The sequence below is a fragment of the Giraffa tippelskirchi genome, chromosome 6 (genome assembly GCF_054371585.1).
Source record: "Giraffa tippelskirchi isolate mGirTip1 chromosome 6, T2T-mGirTip1v1.2.pri, whole genome shotgun sequence".
NCBI lineage: Eukaryota > Metazoa > Chordata > Mammalia > Artiodactyla > Giraffidae > Giraffa > Giraffa tippelskirchi.
Window position 1 is genome coordinate 119,428,060 of NC_137280.1, and position 20,951 is coordinate 119,449,010.

Consider the following 20,951-nt stretch of genomic DNA (forward strand, 5'->3'; position numbering starts at 1 on the left):
AATTCCAGGTACTTAGCCTCAGGTTCAGTATTTTTAGTGTTCAGCTGTTCTTGCTTCATCTAACCCTGCCCCTGATTTTTCCCCTAGAGTATTTTAATGCAAATCTCAGTCAGTATATCATTTTACCTAAAAATACGTGAAATTATTTTTAACCCTAAGTAAAATATGAGAATTGCACCAAACAAAATTAGCAGTAATTCCATAATATGATCATTTTACCTAAAACTACGTGGAATTATTTTTAACTGTAACTAAAATATGAGAATCACATGAAACAAAATTAGTAGTAATTCCATAATATGATATAATATACATTTCAGTTTTTGTTCCTGGTTGTCTCAAGAATGTTTTTTTATTGTGGGTTTGTTGGAAAAAGAATCTAAACAGTGTCTACACATTGCATTTGCTGGTCATATCTCTTAAGTCTCTTAAAACAACTGTACTTTAAATGGTTCTTACATGCTTAGTATAACCCATGAAAGCTAGCATGACCTTTCAGTGTAATGAAATACTCTTCTGTTCTTGTATGGTAAGGAAGAACGTTCAGGAGCAATTCTCATCAGAAATGGACTAACTCCCTCAGCTTGGTTACAGGCATTTTTGTTCTTACCGGCATTTCTGTTTTTAATGTTGTAGGTTGTGTATAAGAATTGTTTGTTGATGAGAGCATTCACTAACTTACCCAAGAATGAAAACTAGTTTATTTTTCCCCTTGTAAAACTAAGGTCTACATATTTAAGTTCTTTAAAACATCTTTTTGCTGATCTTATTAAATGAATGCATTTAGCAATATAAAAATAAATTTAAGCAATTTTTTAAAACAGAAACAGTATGTAAATTTATGCAGTATCTAAATTACATTTTAGAGTTGGTATGTGGTAATTTTTTGAAGTCTTTTTTATGAGTTAAAATCATCTACAGACTTGTATATTCTTTCTGTTGTTTTTTATATGTCATTTCCTAAGTGATTAATATAGCTTTATGTAGATATAATGAGTTTTGGATTGCTGTATTATTGCTTGGTTTTGTTGATTATTTGGGTTATGTGTAGTGTTTTCTTTTGAGTAGTATATGTTTCCATGGTAATTAAACACTGCACGGATTAAAAACATTTATGTTGGGACATTTTCCACAGGACAGAAACAAATGTTTGTATGTAACTCTTTGCAGATATTTTAGGTATAATATAAAACTTTATAAAATATTCTTCTGAATTTGTTTTTAGGCTTCCTGGCAACACCAGGACAAAAATTGGCTTCATAACATTTGATAGTACAATCCACTTCTACAGTCTTCAAGAAGGTCTCTCTCAACCTCAGATGCTAATAGTTTCAGATATTGAAGGTATATATTATATACTTAAATTAATGAACTGAGGAAATTTTAGTTTTAGAAATATTTCATGATTGTTCAGCCAATTCAGATCACTTGGTATGATTCTACTATACTGAGGAAAACTTTGAGTATATATTGACAAGATTTTTGGACTTGTGAGAGTTCTTCAGTCAAAACTCTTATTTTATAGAAGAGGAAACAGAATTATGGAGGTAAAGTGAATTCTGAACAAGGCAACAAAAACAAGTTAATGTTAAATATCATTCAGGAAGTATTTGAGGATAGACATAGGCCAATGGAACAGAATAGAAGCCCAGAAATAAGCCTTCACATATATGGTAACTTTATTTTTGATAAGGATACCAAGACCATTCAATGGGGAAAAGACAGTCTTTTTAGCAAATGGTTCAGAGAAAACTGAGCATGCGAAAGAATGAAGTTAGACCCTTATCTTCAACCATATTAAAAAAAAAAAATTAACTCATTGGATCAAAGACCTAAACTTAAGAACTGAAACTATAAGAAAACAGTGGAAAATCTTCATGACATTAGGTTTGGCAGTGATTTCCTGGATATGACACTAAAAGCAGAAGCAACAAAAGAAAAAAATAAATAAATTGGACTTGATCACTGTTAAAAATTTTTGTACATGAAAGGAAACTATCAAGACAGTAAAAAGTACAGAAGTATGAAGAAAGCACATGTATATGCAAATTATACATAAGATGAAGGATTAATAAAAGAGCTGCTAATGACTCAGACAGTAAAGAATCCACCTGCAATGCAGGAGGCCCGGGTTCAGTTCAGTCCCTTGATTGGGAAGATCCCCAGAGAAGGGTATGGCATACCACTCCAGTTCTTCTCTCCAGTTCCAATTCTTGCCTGGAGAATTCCATGGACAGACGAGCCTGGTGGGCTACAATCCATGGGGTCGCAAAGAGTTGGACATGACTGAGTGACTAACAAACATACATACAACTCAGCAATAAATAAACCACAACTCAAAAATGGACAAAGAACTTGAGTAGACAGTTCTCCAAAGAAGATGTACAAATGGTCAATAAACATACGAAAAAATGCTCAACATCATTAGTCATTAGAGAAATGCAAATCAAAATCACAATGAGATACCACTTGACAGCCATTGGAATGGTTATTATTTTTAAAAATGGAAAATAACAAGGGCTGGTAAGGATGTAGAAACTTTGGAACTGTTGTATATTGCTGGTGGGAATGTAAAATGGTTCAGTGCTATGGAAAACAATTTGTACACTTAAAAATGGTTAAGGTGAGGATTTTCCTGGTGGTCCGGTTGTTAAGAATCCATCTGCTAATGCAGGGGACACTGGTCCAGGAAGTTAACACTTGCTGTGGGGCAGCTAAGCCCATGTGCCGCAACTGCTGAGCCCACTAAGCCCACACTCGGGAGCCCTCGCGCCACTGCTGCTGACGCTTGAGTACCCTAGAGCTTGTGCTCTACGACAGGAAGAGCCTCTGCAATGAGAAGCCCGAGCACCACAACTAGAGAGTAACCCTGACTCACGGCAACCAGAGAAAGCCCGTGCAGCCAAAAGTAAAATTAAATAAATAAATGAAAATTTAAAAAAGAATGACAAAAATTTTTTTAATAGTTATGGTGATAAAGTTTGCATATTATATGTATTTATCACAGTTTAAAAAATTAACTCCAAATGGATCATAAATCTGAATATGAGACTGAAACTATAAAACTGTTAGAAAGAAACATAGAAGTGTCTTTGTGACCTTGAATTAGGCAGTGATTTCTTAGATACAACACCAAAAGCACAAAAGAGAAAATAGGTAAGTTGGGCTTCTTAAAACTTAAAGTCTTGGGTAAACAACAAGGTCCTATTGCGTAGCACAAGGAACTGTATTTAATATTCTATGATAAACCATAATGGAAAAGAATATATATTTGTATAACTGAGTCACTTTGCTGTATAGCAGAAATTAGCACAACATTGTAAATCAACTATACTTCAATAAAGTAACAAATGAAAATCTTTTTAAAAACTAAAGCTTTTTGTGTTTCAAAGGATACCATTGTGAAAGTGAAGACACCCACAGAATGAGAAAAAATATTTGCAAGTCATATATCTGATCAAAATATATATCTAGATCATGCAAGCAACTTCTACAACTTAATAAAAAGACAACCTAATTAAAAAGTGGTCAAAGGATTTGAATAGCCTTATCTCTATGGTACACCATATTCAACATTCTGTCTATGCAGTTGGCTGATAAGCCCTTGAAAAGATGCTCATATCATGAGTTTACCAGGGAAATGCAAATGAAATCCACAAAGAAATGCCATATCACAGCAGTTAAAAAGAAATCTCAAAACCAGAATTTTCTGCTGCTCTGAGCATGTCTGAATAACTGGTTAAGTTCTATGAGTATTGGTTTGGGAATTACATATAAATATTAATAAATAGGTAAGTTCACAACTATAAAATCTATGAGTTATGAGAATTGGCTGTACATCTTTAAAATGCAGTAGATGAATAGAGCCCCCCTTCTCTTCTGGTTGTTCCAAATCTCACAACAGAGCAGCCAGATCAGTCTTTCCCCTTTCCTATATCTATTCATATTTCTCCAAATACTTATTTGGCATAAAATAAAATCACATAACAGGCATTTCTGATAATGGGCCAAGTTGTGAGTTTACTGATATGGTTCAGCCTCTCAATTTTATAAAAGAGCTGATGAATATCCCTTGCTGGGTGTCACATAGCAAAAATTTTTTTAAAGGACAGTAGCAAGTTTTTGCAAGGATGTGGAGAAATTGGAGCCCTCATTCACTAGTAGTAGGAATGGAAGATGGTGCCACCATTAGGGAAAACATGTTGTCAGTTCTTCTAGAAGTTAAACACAGAGTTAGCCATATAACCCAGCAATTTTACTTAATAGGAAAGCAACTATACTTAATTTCTTTTAATTGTTAATATGAATTATTAAAAATAAAACAATACAGAACATGTCTACCCAAAAATGTATACATGAATGTTTTTTTAACAACTCAGCCAAGAAGTGGAAACGACCCAACATAAACAAAATGTAGGATATCCACATAATGAAATGTTGTTACTCAGCAGTAAAAAAACAATGTTAGGCAGTAAAAACAATGTTAGCAGTAAAAAAAAAATGTTAGGCTAAGAGGAAGAAGCCAGTAACAAAGGACCTCATAGTGTGACTCCATTATTATAAAATGTCCAGAATAGACCAGTTCAGAGACCAGAAGACTAGAGGCTGCCTAGAGCTGTGGGAGTTGGTAGGGAAGTGAGGAGTAGCTGCTAATCAGTGGGGTTCCCTTTTGCAATGATGAAAAGGATCTAGAATTAGATAGTGGTGACAGTTGTACAACTCTGTGCATATAGTGAAAAGATCACTGAAGTGTATCTTCTGCATGAGTAAATTTCATGGTGTGTGAATTATATTTCAAAACTTTTATTAAAATCTTAATTTTAAAGAAAAAAGGGAAGAAATCTAAACAGATTTTTTTATATGATAGTTAAATATTTAATGTTTCAAATTACCTGTTGGTATTATTTTTATAAGAATTATGATGAGCCTTATTTTTGTCATTTTGTAATGAAAAACAGTATAAAAATGTGAAAAGTGAGACCCCCTCAAAATACTCCATCACCACCCTCATTTTCCTTCCAGCTTGCTTCCTTTCAGGAAAGGATATTTCATACATAAGAAAGAATAAATTTGAATACTGAAAAACTCCTCTGATGTGGCCATTTAACATACCTTGCGATTTACTTGATTTTATAGCCCTAAGTAGGATAGGAGCCTTCTTTGTGAGAAAGTATCCACTTTATGAAGGACAGAGTTGACAGAGCACTTGTGGATCTCTATTTTCTGAGAGACTGTTTACCTTTTACATAACGGATACATTACAATAAAAACCTGAATCACTGCTCTTTTGGTAACTCTTTGAACATAGGTAGACATTGTTGTGAAAGTAGAGAATATGGCTTTTCTCTAAATGTGGGGGTGGTTAATTATATCAGTGTTATATATTTAGAACATCTGTGACAGTTATTTTGTTTAAAAGAAATATTTATTTATTTTTTCAGATGTTTTTATACCTATGCCGGAGAACTTATTAGTAAATTTAAATGAAAGTAAAGAGGTAAGGGACACTTTCCTATCTGACATGTTTAATTGAAATGTTGAAGGAATATATTTTTTAAATGAACTTTATGTAGAATTTTGCTTCTTTCTGTGACATTTCTGGGATGTGTAGCATTTTATATTTGCAACTAGTTAAATTTCATCAGATGAACAGCTTTTGAGTTTGCCCTTAAACTGATTGCTTTTAAGTTTAATGTATCAGTTTGTAATAGGGTAGAAGATAAGTCTGTTCCATAAAGGAGGATAGATGTAGGAAACCTGCCTTGCCAGCCATTTGGGAAATTGGGAGGGTTGCTGAGATAAGCTTCTGGTCACTACATAGAAGCACTCTAGGCTGCTTTCAGTGCCCTTTGCTTTTCTGATTCACAGAGTGTCATTGAGGTCAGTTCAGAAGAAACTCTTATTACCTGCCTGGAAATTGCCATGACATAATACAGTGAGAGGTGAACAGAATGTGTCTGAAGTGGGGATGTTGTCTACCCTGTACATGCATATATGCCATAGGGGTAACATTTAACTAGCAAGTCTATGGTCTCAGCTGTTGGCATTGGTGACTTTGCCATAGTGCAAAGTATTTTTTCCCATTAACTTTCTTTATTTGTACAACCTAACCTGAAGAGGTAGTTGTTTTTTGTTTTGTTTTTCTTTTGTAGTAATATCACTAGTTGGCAAATTTACTGGCTATCTTAGATTTTGCAATAGGGAAGAGTTAAATACATTTTGGAACCGAAAAGAATAAAGTGTATAGAGGTGATTGAGAAGGCCATATTTCATGGCATTTAAATATGTCAAATCTCTAAACTGTGATGGTTCTTTTGGATATATTTTGGACTTATAGTCTTGCTGGACTACTGCATGTGCAAGAACTGTAAGGCCCCAATTTTGATTTGTCTTGCTTGCCAATTTATAATGTTGACTTAAAATGGCTTTCTTGTCATTTGACCAACTTCATTGTTTACTGTACTGTCTGTAGATTCTCTGACCATCATCATGACTCAATGTCCTGTCTATTGTATTACTTACTGACTTATTGTGGAAAAAAAATTTTTTATTGTAACACTCTTGAGTTGTCTTGCTTTATTTCACAAGCTTGTCCAAGATTTACTGAAAACTTTGCCACAAATGTTCACCAAGACCTTGGAGACTCAGAGTGCCTTGGGTCCAGCTCTTCAGGCTGCCTTTAAGTTGATGTCCCCAACTGGTGGTCGAATGTCTGTTTTTCAAACGCAACTCCCAACCCTTGGAGTGGGAGCCCTGAAACCTCGAGAGGAACCCAACCAAAGGTCGTCTGCTAAGGTAAAAAGTCATCAAGTGTATGATAAGATTTATGCTGGTGCTTTGTCCCTTTGACTATAGAGATTATTTAAAATTTATTTTTCAGTTATGAAAAACGGGGAATATAAGGAAATGAATAATCATTTCTCTTTTATGTAGTCATTTCTGTTTCATTATTTTCTATCTGATTCACTGTTACCTTATATTAGATCTTTCGCAGACCACTAGCAAATTTGCATGTAGCTTCCCAGGTGGCTCAGCGGTAAAAGAATCCACCTGCCAATGCAGGAGATGTGGATTCAGTGTGGGTCAGGGAGATCCCCTAGAGAAGGAATGGCAGCCCACTCCAGTATTCTTGTCTGGGAAATCCCACTGATGGAGGAGCCTGGTGGGCTACGGTCCATGGGGTCACAAAGAGTTGGACATGACTTAGCAAGTAAGTAGCAGCAGCAATGGAGAAGGCAATGGCACCCCACTCCAGTACTCTTGCCTGGCAAATTCCATGGACAGAGGAGCCTGGTAGGCTGTAGTCCATGGGGTCGCTAAGAGTCGGACACGACTGAGCGACTTCACTTTCACTTTTCACTTTCATGCATTGGAGAAGGAAATGGCAACCCACTCCAGTGTTCTTGCCTGTAGAATCCCAGGGATGAGGGAGCCTGGTGGGCTTCCATCTAGGGGTCACAGAGAGTCGGACACGACTGAAGTGACTTAGCAGCAGCAGCAGCAGCAATGCCACCTGCCTTTGATGAGAAAGTCAGGGAAACCAAGAGAATATTTTTGCTAGGGACAAGGTAGAACCTGGATGATGAGTATTAGTCATGATTTGTTATATTGACTGTCCTGAATTGTTTTTGAGCACATTGTGTATATAAATTTATTTTAAGATACATATTTCTCAAAAGATGATGAGAATGTGGCCATATACTGTAATGATTAAAGGTGTCAGCTTTGAAATAAGTCTGCCTAAGTTTCACTGCTTTTTAAATGTGTGAGCTTGAAGTTACTCAATTACTATGCCCCCGTTTCCTTATATTTATAAAGTGAAAGTATCAATCGTACTTATCTCTTATGATAGATGAAAAGTATTACATATGAATTGTTTAGAAGTTCCAGCATTAAGCATTTAAAAGAGTATCAAAATAAGTATAATAGGTATATTCCTTTTTAAAAGGAAAGCAAAATAGAAAATTCTTAAGCAGGACATGTTTCTTACTGAAAAAAAGAGAAAATATTCAAAACATAAAGGATTTTATAGAATTTTCAAAGATAATTGTTAACCCTCAGTATATATGGTGTGTGTGTGCGGTCAGTCACTCAGTCGTGTCCCAACTCTTTGCAACTCCATGGACAGTAGTCCGCCAGGCTCTTTTTTCCATGGGATTTTCGCAGCAAGAGTACTGGAGTGGGTTGCCATTTCCTCCTCCAGCGGATCTTCCTGATGCAGGGGTCGAACCTGCATCTCTGGTGTCACCTCAGTGGTATGTATGGACTGGTATATAAATTTTATGACAATTTAATGATTTAAAATTTTTTCTCTTTGTAATTATTAATAGGAAATTCACTTGACACCATCAACTGACTTCTATAAGAAATTAGCCTTGGACTGTTCTGGTCAGCAGGTAGCTGTTGACTTATTCCTTCTCAGTGGACAGTATTCTGATTTGGCTTCTCTGGGTAAGTTCTTCCTAGTGATTATTTTTCTCAGGTGAAAGTCAAAATGTTATTTTTATGATGATATAGACAACAAAGTGAAGGAATTCTTATTCCCTTGGGAAGTCAGTTTAGTTTATAATTAACCTTGTAGTCTTCTCTGAATATTTATAGTAGAGAAATGTCCATATTACTATTTAAAGGAATGAATTCTTTTTTGACAATGTCTTGGAAGGTAAAGAAAGGTCAATTCAAATGCTTGTGGTTACTTTGTGTTAGTAATAGTAGGTAATGGTAGAATTTAAAAGGAATATGTGTTCTCTTTTAGGTTGTATTTCTCGGTATTCAGCAGGTAGTGTCTATTATTATCCCTCTTACCACCATCAACACAATCCAGTCCAAGTACAGAAATTGCAGAAGGAACTACAGAGATACCTCACTCGGAAGATTGGCTTTGAGGCAGTCATGAGGATTCGGTGTACCAAAGGTGGGGGCACTTTTTTTTTTAACATTTACGAAGGCATAAATGGAGTTTTCTTTCTTTCTTTATTATTATTATTTTTATTTTTAGATTAATTTATTTATCTATTTTTTAACTTTACAGTCTTGTATTTGTTTTTATTTATTTTGGGCTGTTCTTGGTCTTTATTGCTGCACTTGGGCTTTCTTTGATTGAGGCAAGCAGGGGTTACTCCTTGTTGCAGTGCGCGGGCTTCTCATGAGGGGCTTCTCTTGTTGCAGAACACAGGCTCTAGGTGCCGAGGGCTTCAATACTTGCGGCTTGCAGGTTCTAACCACGGGCTCAGTAGTTGTAGCTCATGGGCTTAGCTGCTCCATGGCATGTAGGGTCTTCCCAGCCCAGGAGTTGAACTGGTATCCCCTGCATTTGCAAGCGGATTCTTAACCACGGGACTACCAGGGAAGTCCATCCTTTTTCATTTTCTTAATGGTACCCTTTGAGGCACAATTATTTTTAATTTTGGTGATGTTCCATTTATCATCTTTTTTTCTTTTTTCATTTGTTCTTTTGGTATCATAGGTAGCTCAGTTGGTAAAGAATCCACCTGCCATGCAGGAGACCCTGGTTCGATTCCTAGGTGGGGAAGATCTGCTGGAGAAGGGATAGGCTACCCTTATTCCAATATTCTTGGCCTTCCCTGGTGGTTCAGCTGGTAAAGAATTCACCTGCAATTGGGAGATTGGATTCGATCCCTGGGTTGGGAAGATCCCTCAGAGAAGGGAATGGCTACCCACTCCAGTATTCTGGCCTGGAGAATTCCATGGACTATATATATATAGTCCATGGCATCACAAAGAGTCAGTCATGACTGAGTGGCTTTCACTTTCACATCATAACAGTAAACCACTGACTGCTTAATCCAAAGTCATGAGCATTTATACATATGTTGTCTTCTAAGATTTTTATAGTTATAATTCTTATATTTAAGTCCTTGATTTATTTTTAGTTAATTTTTGTTTTTGATGAGGTAGGTGTTTGACTTCATACTTTTGCATGTGGATATAGTTGTCCCAGCACCATTTATTAAAAAATACTGTTCTCTTCCTGTTGAATTGCCTTGGCATCTGTGTCGCTTTGTTGAAAATTGGTTGATCATAAATGTGAGGGTTTGTTTCTGGATTATGAATTTTATTCTTTTAATCAATATGTCTGTCTTATGCCAGTACCAAACTTTCTTGACTATTGTGACTTTGTAGTAAGTTTGAAATTAGGAAGTATGAGTCCTCTCACATTTTTCTTCTTTACCAGAATTATTGTGATAATCTGGCTTCCTTGCGTTTTCATATGATTCTTAGTTTCATCTTGTCAGTTTCTGCAAAGATGCCAGCTGGTATTTGATAGGGCTTTCATTTAATAGGTAGATAAATTGGAGGAAATATTGACATCTTAACAATAAGTCTTCCCATCCAAAAACATGATATGTGTCTTCTTTAATTTTTTCTACAATGTGTTGTAGTTTTTACAATGTAAGTTTTATGTTTCTTTTGTTAAATTTATTCCTAAATATTTTTTCTATTATATTTCAAATAGAATTATTTTTAAAACTTTATTTTCCTGTAAGGGTAATTAATCTTTTGCATATTGATCTTATATCCAGCACCCTTGTTGGACTTGCTTGTTAATTCTAACAATTTTTTAGCATTTATGTTTTAAAAGGCCTACTTGTATCCTATCCAAGATTGAAGGACCTCAGACATGATTATTTCTGCAGATACTGGCTCTAAATTAAGGGAAATGTACATCCCAAAAGTGCTTTTATGACTTTTTCTGCTTGGCAGAACAGAAGCTGTTGTATATGTACCTAACTGCATAAAAAGCTTGGGCACACAAACCAACCTATGCCCTCGTTCTACAGTGCTTAATTTACGTATCTTTGTGGTTAATTTGCTTAGATTTCTCTTTTTTAATGATAAATTTCATTTCACATGAAATAAAATGCTCTTGGTAAAGCTACCAAAAAAGGTACAGTACAAAAAGATATAAAATGAGAAGTTAAGCCACTATAGTCTGCCTTAGAGTTTCTCATATGCTCTTGAAAAGTTTTCCCATACGTATATAAACCTGGGTATAAATTTTCACCTTCAAATAAAAGCAGTGAGGTTCACGTCTGGCTTCTTTTTTTGTACGTGCTTTCTATTTTTATATATACAGATCTACATCCTTCCTTTTTTCCTGATTACTGTTGCAAAGTTGGGTTTTACTTCACAAGCAAAATATATGCCTGTTATAAAAAATGAAAACATTATTGATGAAGCTAGTCCTTTTGTATCAACTGTGTGTGTGTTATTTCACTTTCACTCCAGCCTTATATATAACCACATTGCTGTGTTACTTTTTCTATACATTTACGTACATATGTACCTCTTCATGGAAAATATATAGTATAATGCAGTAGCATAAATAAGATGGTACATGTTTTCAGCAAGTCTTGAAGATCTATTAATATTAATTATGTAGATCTATCTCATGCTTTTTTTTTAATCTCATGTGTTTTAACTTCTACCTAGTATTAAATAAAATGTAAATATCACTATTTTCCTACTGATTGGCATTAAAGATTTTTGTGATTTTTCTTTTTGTTATGACAGAAACAGTAATGCTTAACTTTTTTTGCACATATAAATTTGGAACTTGAATGATTGTATCTGTAGAATAAATTCTTTGTAATGAAATTACTATGGTCAAACTAAATACCCGTTTAGCATTTTGGAAGATATTGTCAACTTATCGAAAAAAGTTATTTTGAAAATTTGAATTCATTTAAGAAGTTATCTTTTATCCCATCCTCATTCTTTCTAACTACTATGTATTATTTGATTGTTTCCAGTGTCAGTGTGTGGATTTTCCCCATACTACCAAGCAATTAACTCAGTTCTGACATTGCTTGCCTAGAGATATCATCAGATCCCACAGATTAAGGATTCAGTCTCACAAGACTGCCTCCCCACACAACATACCACTACATTTCAGAAACCAGTTGTGAGTCCAATTTGTTACCTATGCTTCTGTCTATAGATTGGAGGTTCCAGCAAATCCCTCCTTTGGTTGAAATTATTGTCTAGAGTGACTTATAGAACTCAAAAGAAACATTGTACTTACTAGATTACCAGTTTATTTTATATAATTTTTTAAAATTCATTTATATATTTTCATTGGAGGTTAATTACTTTACAATGTTGTAGTGGTTTTTGCCATACATTGACATGAATCAGCCATAGGTGTATGTGTGTTCCCCATCCTGAACCCCCCTCCCACCTCCCTCCCCATCCCACCCCTCAGGGTCATCCCAGTGCACCAGCGCTGAGCACCCTGCCTCATGCATCGAACCTGGACTGGCAATCTATTTCACATATGGTAATATACATGTTTCAGTGCTATTCTCTCAAATCATCCCATCCTCACTTTCTCCCACAGAGTCCAAAAGACTGTTCTTTACATCTGTGTATCTTTTGCTGTCCGTCTGTGTATCTTTTGCTGTCTCACATATAGGGTCATTGTTACCATCTTTCTAAATTCCATATATATGTGTTAATATACTGTATTGGTGTTTTTCTTTCTGACTTACTTCACTTTGTATAATAGGCTCCAGTTTCATCCACCTCATTAGAACTGATTCAAATGCATTCTTTTTAATAGCTGAGTAAAGATTACCAGTTTATTTTAAAAGGATATAACTCAACAACAAAAAAAGAGACAAGATGCATAGAGCAAGATATGAAGAAAGGAAAAGGGTGTGGAGGCCTGGAGTTTCTGGAGCTTGCTTCCTCTCTCTGAGAGCTTCATTCTCCCCAAATTTCCATGTATTCACAATCCCAAAGCTCTCTTAAGGACCCTGTCCTTTTGGGTTTTATGGGGCTTCATTTTATAGTCAAGACTGATTAATTCATTCTCGAGCTCCTCTCCCTTCCCTGGAGGTACTGAGTGGGGTAGGGGGAATGTCAAACTGAAAGTTCTAACCCTCTATAATCAAATGGTTGAATCCTCTGATAGCCAGCTCCCATCATTAGGTTACCTAGTTCCTTTCCAGAAGTCACCTAGTTAACATAGTAAAAGACAACTTTATAACCCTCAACACTTAGGAAATTCTAAGGGTTTTAGGAGCTGTGTGCCTGGAATGGGTGAAGACTGAGTATTTATTTTTTTATAAACCACAATATCACATCTAAACTTTATCTATATGTAGGTGTATGTAAATTGTTTTCACACATTTTTCTTTTCTAGGTCTTTCCATTCATACTTTCCATGGGAACTTCTTTGTTCGGTCAACAGACTTACTGTCTTTGCCCAATGTAAACCCAGATGCTGGCTATGCAGTACAGATGTCAGTGGAAGAGAGTCTTACTGACACTCAGTTGGTTTCCTTTCAGTCAGCGCTCTTGTATACATCCAGCAAAGGTAAGCTTTTCTGTTTGTTTTATTGTGGCAAAAACACATAACATGAGATCTATCTTCTTAACAAAATTATGTCTACAGTACAGTATTGTTAACTATAAGCACAACGATGAAGCAAAGGTAAGATTTTTGAATTGGCCACTGTAGTCTATGGCTTGTGATAAAATCCATCTTCTTTGGAAGAAATTACCATTTCTGTTAAGCCAAAAAAGTGTTCTTAATCTTAAGAGGCTTTTTGTTATTCTTGGTAAAGCTAAGATATTTGATGTTTAATTTTTTAAGCATTGTATTTAACAGATATTTATTAAGAGTCTACTTAGTTTCTGAAATATGTTATGATAACACAACAGTCAAACTGAATTAAAACCCTTTATCTCATCATCCTTATTCTAGTAGGGGAGACAAACAATAAAAAGGATACATCAGTAAAATAATATGTTATACAGTGACATTAGTTAATGAGAAACAGAAAGCTGGTAAAGGGTTTAAAAGATGCTGAGGGGTGATGGTCTTTTAAGATAGGGTTTCCAGGAAAGGTCTCACAGAGGGTGACATTTGAATTAAATTTTGAAGAAGTTCAAATGCAAGATAAACAGTTTTTAAGGGTATAATTTGTTTAGTACTAATTAATTTATAATGTATTTTGTTCAAAAGATGATGTGAAGGCTGGTTAAATTTATTTTTATTATTTTAAAGATTCACAACTGTCACCTTAATTCTGTTTTGTCTCCTTAAAAAAAGTTGTGAAAAGTGTTACTGTGCTGTCTACTGATTTTTACAGCCCTGCCAAAATCTATAAAAAGTGTATAATAGATATTTTAATGAAAACTATTAGTATTAGAGAAGTCTACTTTTTGTACTATGATTATAATAATATTGCATACCATAAATGTAAAAGTAAGATAGATTTCTGAATCTAGATATTATTTTTTATTTGACAAAAAAATTCCCAGTCCTTTTTCTGATTGATTTTTCTTAACATATAAAGAAAAACCATAATATATAACTGAACTAGGTAAAATCTACCATTTTAATGTATAGTTCCACAAACTACTTTTAAAGAGAAGTAATACCTGCCTATGACCAGTGCATTCTCTTGGCAAAACTCCATTAGTTTGCCCTGCTTCATTCTGTACTCCAAGGCCAAATTTACCTATTACTCCAGGTGTTTCTTGACTTCCTACTTTTGCATTCCAGTCCCCTATAATGAAAAGGACATCTTTTTTGGGTGTTAGTTCTAAAAGGTCTTGTAGGTCTTCATGGAACCGTTCAACTTCAGCTTCTTCAGCGTTACTGGTCGGGGCATAGACTTGGATTACCGTGATATTGAATGGTTTGCCTTGGAAACGAACGGAGATCATTCTGTCGTTTTTGAGATTGCATCCAACCAAGTACTACATTTCGGACTCTTTTGTTGACTATGATGGCTACTCCATTTCTTCTAAGGGATTCCTGCCCACAGTAGTAGATACAATGGTCATCTGAGTTAAATTCACCCATTCCAGTCCATTTTAGTTCACCGATTCCTAGAATGTCAATGTTCACTCTTGCCATCTCCTATTTGAGCACTTGCAATTTGCTTTGATTCATGGACCTAACATTCCAGGTTCTTATGCTATATTGCTCTTTACAGCATCGGACTTTACTTCTATCACCAGTCACATTGACAACTGGGTGTTGTTTTGGCTTTGGCTCCATCCCTTCATTCTTCTGGAGTTATTTCTCCACTGATCTCCAGTAGCATACTGGGCACCTACTGACCTGGGGAGTTCATCTTTCAGTGTCCTATCTTTTTGACATACAGTCAGCAAAAGCAACACCAAGAGCTGACTGTGGCTCAGATCATGAACTCCTTATTGCCAAATTCAGACTTAAATTGAAGAAAGTGGGGAAAACCACTAGACCATTCAAAGTGAAGTCACTCAGTTGTGTCCGACTCTTTGCGACCCCATGGACTGTAGCCCACCAGGCTTCTCTGTCCATGGGATTTTCCAGGCAAGAATATTGGAGTGGGTTGCCATTTCCTTCTCCATTCAGGTTTCACCTAAATCAAATCCCTTATAATTATACAGTGGAAGTGAGAAATAGATTTCAGGGACTAGATATAATAGACAGAGTGCCTGATGAACTATGGACAGAATTTCGTGACATTGTACAGGAGACAGAGATCAAGACCATCCCCAAGAAAAAGAAATGCACAAAAGCAAAATGGCTATCTGAGGAGACCTTACAAATAGCTGTGAAAAGAAGAGAAGCGAAAAGCAAAGGAGAAAAGGAAAGATAAATCCATTTGAATGCAAAGTTCCAAAGAATAGCAAGGAGAGATTCCTCAGCAATCAATGCAAAGAAATAGAGGAAAACAATAGAATGGTAAAGACTAGAGATCTCTTCAAGAAAATTAGAGATAACAAGGGAACATTTCATGCAAAGATGGGCTCGATAAAGGACAGAAATGCTATGGACCTAACAAAAGCAGAAGATATTAAGAAGAGGTGGCAAGAATACACAGAACTGTACAAAAAAGATCTTCACAACCCAGATAATCACGATGGTGTGATCACTTACCTAGAGCCAGACATCCTGGAATGTGAAGTCAAGTGAGCCTTAGGAAGCATCACTATGAGCAAAGCTAGTAGAGATGATGGAATTCCAGTTGAGCTATTTCAAATCCTATAAGATGATGCTATGAAAGTACTGCACTCTATATGTTAGCAAATTTGGAAAACTCAGCAGTGGCCACAGGACTGGAAAACGTCAGTTTTCATTCCAATCCCAAAGAAAGGCAATGCCAAAGAATGCTCGAACTACCACACAATTGCACTCATCTCACACACTAGTTAAGTAATGCTCAAAATTCTCCAAGCCAGGCTTCAGCAATACGTGAACCGTGAACTTCCAGATGTTCAAGCTGGTTTTAGAAAAGGCAGAGGAACCAGAGATCAAATTGGCAACATCCGCTGGATCATCAAAAAAGCAAAGGAGTTCCAGAAAAACACCTATTTCTGCTTTATTGACTATGCCAAAGCCTTTGACTGTGTGGATCACAATAAACTGTGGAAAATTCTGAAAGAGATGGGAATACCAGACCACCTGACCTGCCTCTTGAGAAACCTGTATGCGGGTCAGGAAGCAACAGTTAGAACCGGACATGGAACAAGAGACTGGTTCCAAATAGGAAAAGGAGTACATCAAGGCTTTATATTGTCATCCTGCTTATTTAATTTATATGCAGAGTACATCATGAGAAACACTGGGCTCGAAGAAACACAAGCTGGAATCAAGATTGCCGGGAGAAGTATCAATAACCTCAGATATGCAGATGAGACCACCCTTATGGCAGAAAGTGAAGAAGAACTAAAGAGCCTCTTGCTGAAAGTGAAAGAGGAGAGTGAAAAAGTTGGCTTAAAGCTCAACGTTCAGAAAATTAAGATCATGGCATCCGGTCCCATCACTTCATGGCAAATAGATGGGGAAACAGTGGAAACAGTGGCTGACTTATTTTTTGGGGGCTCCAAAATCACTGCAGATGGTGACTGCGGCCATGAAATTAAAAGATGCTTACTCCTTGGAAGGAAAGTTATGGCCAACCTAGACAGCATATTAAAAAGCAGAGACATTACTTTGTCAACAAAGGTCCATCTGGTTAGGGCTATGGTTTTTCTAGTAGTCATGTATGAGAGTTGGACTATAAAGAAAGCTGAGCGCCAAAGAATTGATACTTTTGAACTGTGGTGTTGGAGAAGACCCTTGAGAGTCCCTTGGACTGCAAGGAGATCCAACCAGTCCATCCTAAAGGAGATCAGTCCTGAGTGTTCATTGAAGGACTGATGCTGCAGCTGAAACTCCAATACTTTGGCCACCTGGTGCGAAGAGCTGACTCATTTGAAAAGACCCTGATGCTGGGAAAGATTGAAGGCAGGAGGAGAAGGGGACGACAGAGGATGAGATGGTTGGATGGCATCACTGACTCGATGGACATGCGTTTAGGTGGACTCTGGGAGTTGGTGATGGACAGGGAGGCCTGGCGTGCTGCGGTTCATGAGGTCGCAAAGAGTTGGACATGACTGAGCGACTGAACTGAACCGATTCTAGATAAAAACATTGATAACTAACAAATAAAATGTTTAAGCTTATCATATTGGCAACAACAGCTCTTACACGCATAGAAACAGATACACTGATTTTGTGACCCGGTAGACTATAGCCTGTCAGACTCCTCTGTCCATGGGATTCTTCAAGCAAGAATCCTGGAGTGGGTTACTATTCCCTTCTCCAGGGGATCTTGCCACCCCAGGGGTTGAACCCGGCTTACTGGGTAGTTCAAATGGTAGAGAATCTGCCCACAACACGAGAGACCTGAGTTCGATCCCTGGGTCTGGAGGATCCCCTGGAGAAGGGCATGGCAACCCACTCCAGTATTCTTGCCTGGAGAATTCCATGGACAGAGGAGCCTGGTGGGCTACAGTCTATGGGTTTGCAAAGAGTCGGACACAACAGCAGCTTTTACACTTTCTCCCACATGGCAGGCATATTCTTTACCATCTGAACCACCAGGGAAATTATAGTTCCACAAGTTTTGACAATTTAAGTATCACAGTCTGTTCCGTTACCCCCATAATCTCCTTGTGTTTTTATAGTCAGCTCTCTCCCATCCCCAGATCCTAGCAACTATTGATCTGTTTTCTGACCCTATACTTTTGCCTTTGCAAAAATGTTTTATGAATAGAATCATACAGTAGGTAAACCGTTTATATCTGGCTCTTGCACTTAACACAGTGCATTTGAAATTCGTCCATGTTGTTTCATCTACTAGTAGTTTGTTTCTTTTTATTCCTAAATAGTATTCCATTGTACCCAGGTTGTTTATTTATTTCCTAGTTTAGGTACATTTGAGTTGTTTCCAGTTTTTGACAATTTCAAATATAGCCCTTATAAACATTTGCATACAGATTTTTGTATGAGCATAAATTGTAATTTCACTTGGGTAAATACTTTTCAGTGTGTTTGATGGGTGTCTGTGTTGTATGGTGAGCTTATGTCTAACTTTTTAAGAACTTGCCAAACTGTTTCCTAAGCAGCTGTACCGTTTTGTATTCACAGTGTATGAGAGTTCCAGCTGCTCTGCATTCTCACCAGCATTTACTGTTATCTGTTTAGTTTTTGCTTGTTGTTTTTGGTTTGAGGTTTTTTTGTTTGTTATGCCCTTTTAATAGAGTATAATGTATCACTTTTAGTTTTATTTCGTGTTTCCATAATAAGTAATGTTGGATATCTTTTTATATACTTACTGTATTAGTTGTTAGTTTAGGTTATTCCTAATGTTTTCTAGGAATAACCTAAATAAAATGTGAGTATAATTTCTCTCCATGTCCACAAATCTTTGTCATTTCTAAAAACTTCCCTAAGATGGATTTCCTGAATTGGAAATAAAAATATAGAGATGTTTAGAAAAATCTTGATACTGCCATGTTTCTTTTCAGAAATATTTTACCAATTTGTAGTCCCATTCAGTGCCCTTCTAATATCAGCCTCTGATTTTGTGAGTTTATCTGTATCTAAGTATGTAATAGTTGTGGTTGTCAATATGATAAGCTAAACATTGTATCTTATTTCTTTTAGTTACTAATGTTTTTATCTAGAATAGAAGCAATAAATAATGTCCCCCTTTTACACAGATATTACTTCTCTTTAAAAGTAATTTGTATGAGCTCCTCCTACATAAGGTTTTGTTAGCTTTCATATGTCCCTACAGGTTGTAGTGTGGGTATCCATTCCATTTTTTGCTTGTTCTTCTTTGGTGTTCAAGGTCTTGCTTGTTAGAAATTTTTAAGAGATTGACTTGATATTTGATATTATATGGTTCTCAGATGGTTTTCACTTTTGTTTCTTGTATTTACTGATTTTTGTTGTGCAGGTAATTAGCAAAGAGGAAGTATTGTGACTGTTGATTTTTTTTTTTTAATGAAAGCTTTGTTTATTTTTAATTTGACAAGCTGAGTATCTTTAGCAGATTTCTTTTATTTTTTTTTTCCTGTGATTAAGAAGAACAGTATAAAATTTCTCTGGAGTTTGAATATCAAAACAGACTATAGAACCTATCTTGAAGTAGTGTTTTCTTACACTATATATATTTTACCAAAATCGCTTTTACAAAAAAGGATAAAGTAATAAAAAAATTCAGAAAAGAAATCTTTAAGAAGCTAGCATGTTACCATCACTTAGATATGATCTCTATTGTCTTTTCAGTGATACCTTGAAAACAATTTTGTAGTAAAAAAAATAATGCTTTAGAGTTTGTTTTGATACTATTACTGCTTACTACACATAATCCTGTTTGGTTCCAAATTGAAGTGATTTTTCTGAGTAACTTTAATACAAAGTTTTTTTATAATATTTTGTCCCTCACTATTATTTGTATGTTTTCTCCAAAGGCGAAAGAAGAATTCGTGTTCATACTTTGTGTTTGCCGGTAGTTTCAACTTTAAATGAAGTCTTTCTTGGAGCTGATGTTCAAGCAATTTCAGGGTTATTGGCCAATATGGGTAAGAATTATTACCTATTGTAAACATATTACAAGTAGTAGCATTTGAAAAATCTACATACTTGTGTTTTGCTTTAAATAATTAGCTTTACAATTTCAGTATTTTAGACTCAGTGTATGCCTGCCAAGCAACTATTTGAATAAATGGGTCTGCTGCAGATAACCTCATCTTTTTTTCTTTTTTAAATTTTAAAACTTTATTGAAATTAGTTTCAGTTTGTTGAGATATAAGTGATATAATTATCACTTAATCCATTTGAGTATATAACTCCATACAGATTTGTATGGCCATCACCTGAGTCTAGTTTTACAACATTTCCATCACCCCTGAATGAACCTCATGCCCATTAATGAACAGCTACTGCTTACTCTCTCCTTCTTCCCTCACTGGCCTTAGGCTACCACAAAACTATTTTGTGAGCAACTGAGCGCAACACACATACAGACACATACATGCAAACTATATTCTGGCTCACAATCTACCTGCTATGGAGTTAAATACCATGTTTTACTTGATGTCTTCCATGTCAGAGATGCCTTCTTAAATTTTTTTTTTCTTCTTTTTGGATCCCTTTTTCAAAAACATAGAGCTTAGTGTCATCTTGGTTCTTGCTCCTTTTCTCCTTCAGGGATGACTGCCAGTGAGTCCATTTGCTTCAAATTCAATCATCAATTTGCTTCAAACTCAAATACCTATAATAGGAATAATTACCTATTTTCTTGAATTTCCTGTTGGGAAAAAATGTTCTTTAATGTAACATGGTAAATAATTAACTTCACTTTAGTCTCATGTGTTAAAAGTTAAAAATTGTAACCTAAGAAATTTGAGGGTCCATTGCCTTGATATTTTGTTGAACTAGTACATTTTTGTAACAGTGTAATTATTATATCTTTATTATTATTAACAACAGCAACTATATGTCAGGCAGTATTTGTGAATTTTAAAAAATCTTCACAACAAGTATTAGTTCTGTTACTAAATTTGGTTGATCCCAATATGTACTTTTTACCCCTCACATTTTGTCAAAATCCTTGAGTTAAGGTAATAGTAGTCTTCATTCTCTTTTGCTT

The 20,951-nt window shown here is 35.8% G+C and overlaps 1 protein-coding gene across 13 annotated transcripts in view; it reads left to right on the forward strand.

Annotated features, from left to right (window-relative positions):
• The window catches only part of SEC24A (SEC24 homolog A, COPII component), a 111,560-nt gene that overhangs the window by 81,253 nt on the left and 9,356 nt on the right, over nucleotides 1–20,951 (forward strand). For 12 of the 13 annotated variants that reach the window (XM_081502902.1, XM_081502903.1, XM_081502907.1 and 9 more), the window contains 7 exons: nucleotides 1,226–1,344; nucleotides 5,442–5,497; nucleotides 6,589–6,795; nucleotides 8,331–8,451; nucleotides 8,756–8,914; nucleotides 13,169–13,342; nucleotides 19,771–19,881. In XM_081502902.1, coding sequence (XP_081359028.1) covers nucleotides 1,226–1,344; nucleotides 5,442–5,497; nucleotides 6,589–6,795; nucleotides 8,331–8,451; nucleotides 8,756–8,914; nucleotides 13,169–13,342; nucleotides 19,771–19,881 — 947 coding nt within the window. Of the gene's footprint in view, nucleotides 1–1,225; nucleotides 1,345–5,441; nucleotides 5,498–5,868; nucleotides 6,796–8,330; nucleotides 8,452–8,755; nucleotides 8,915–13,168; nucleotides 13,343–19,770; nucleotides 19,882–20,951 lie in introns of those variants that run through there. The other variant, XM_081502913.1, reaches the window with a different exon arrangement.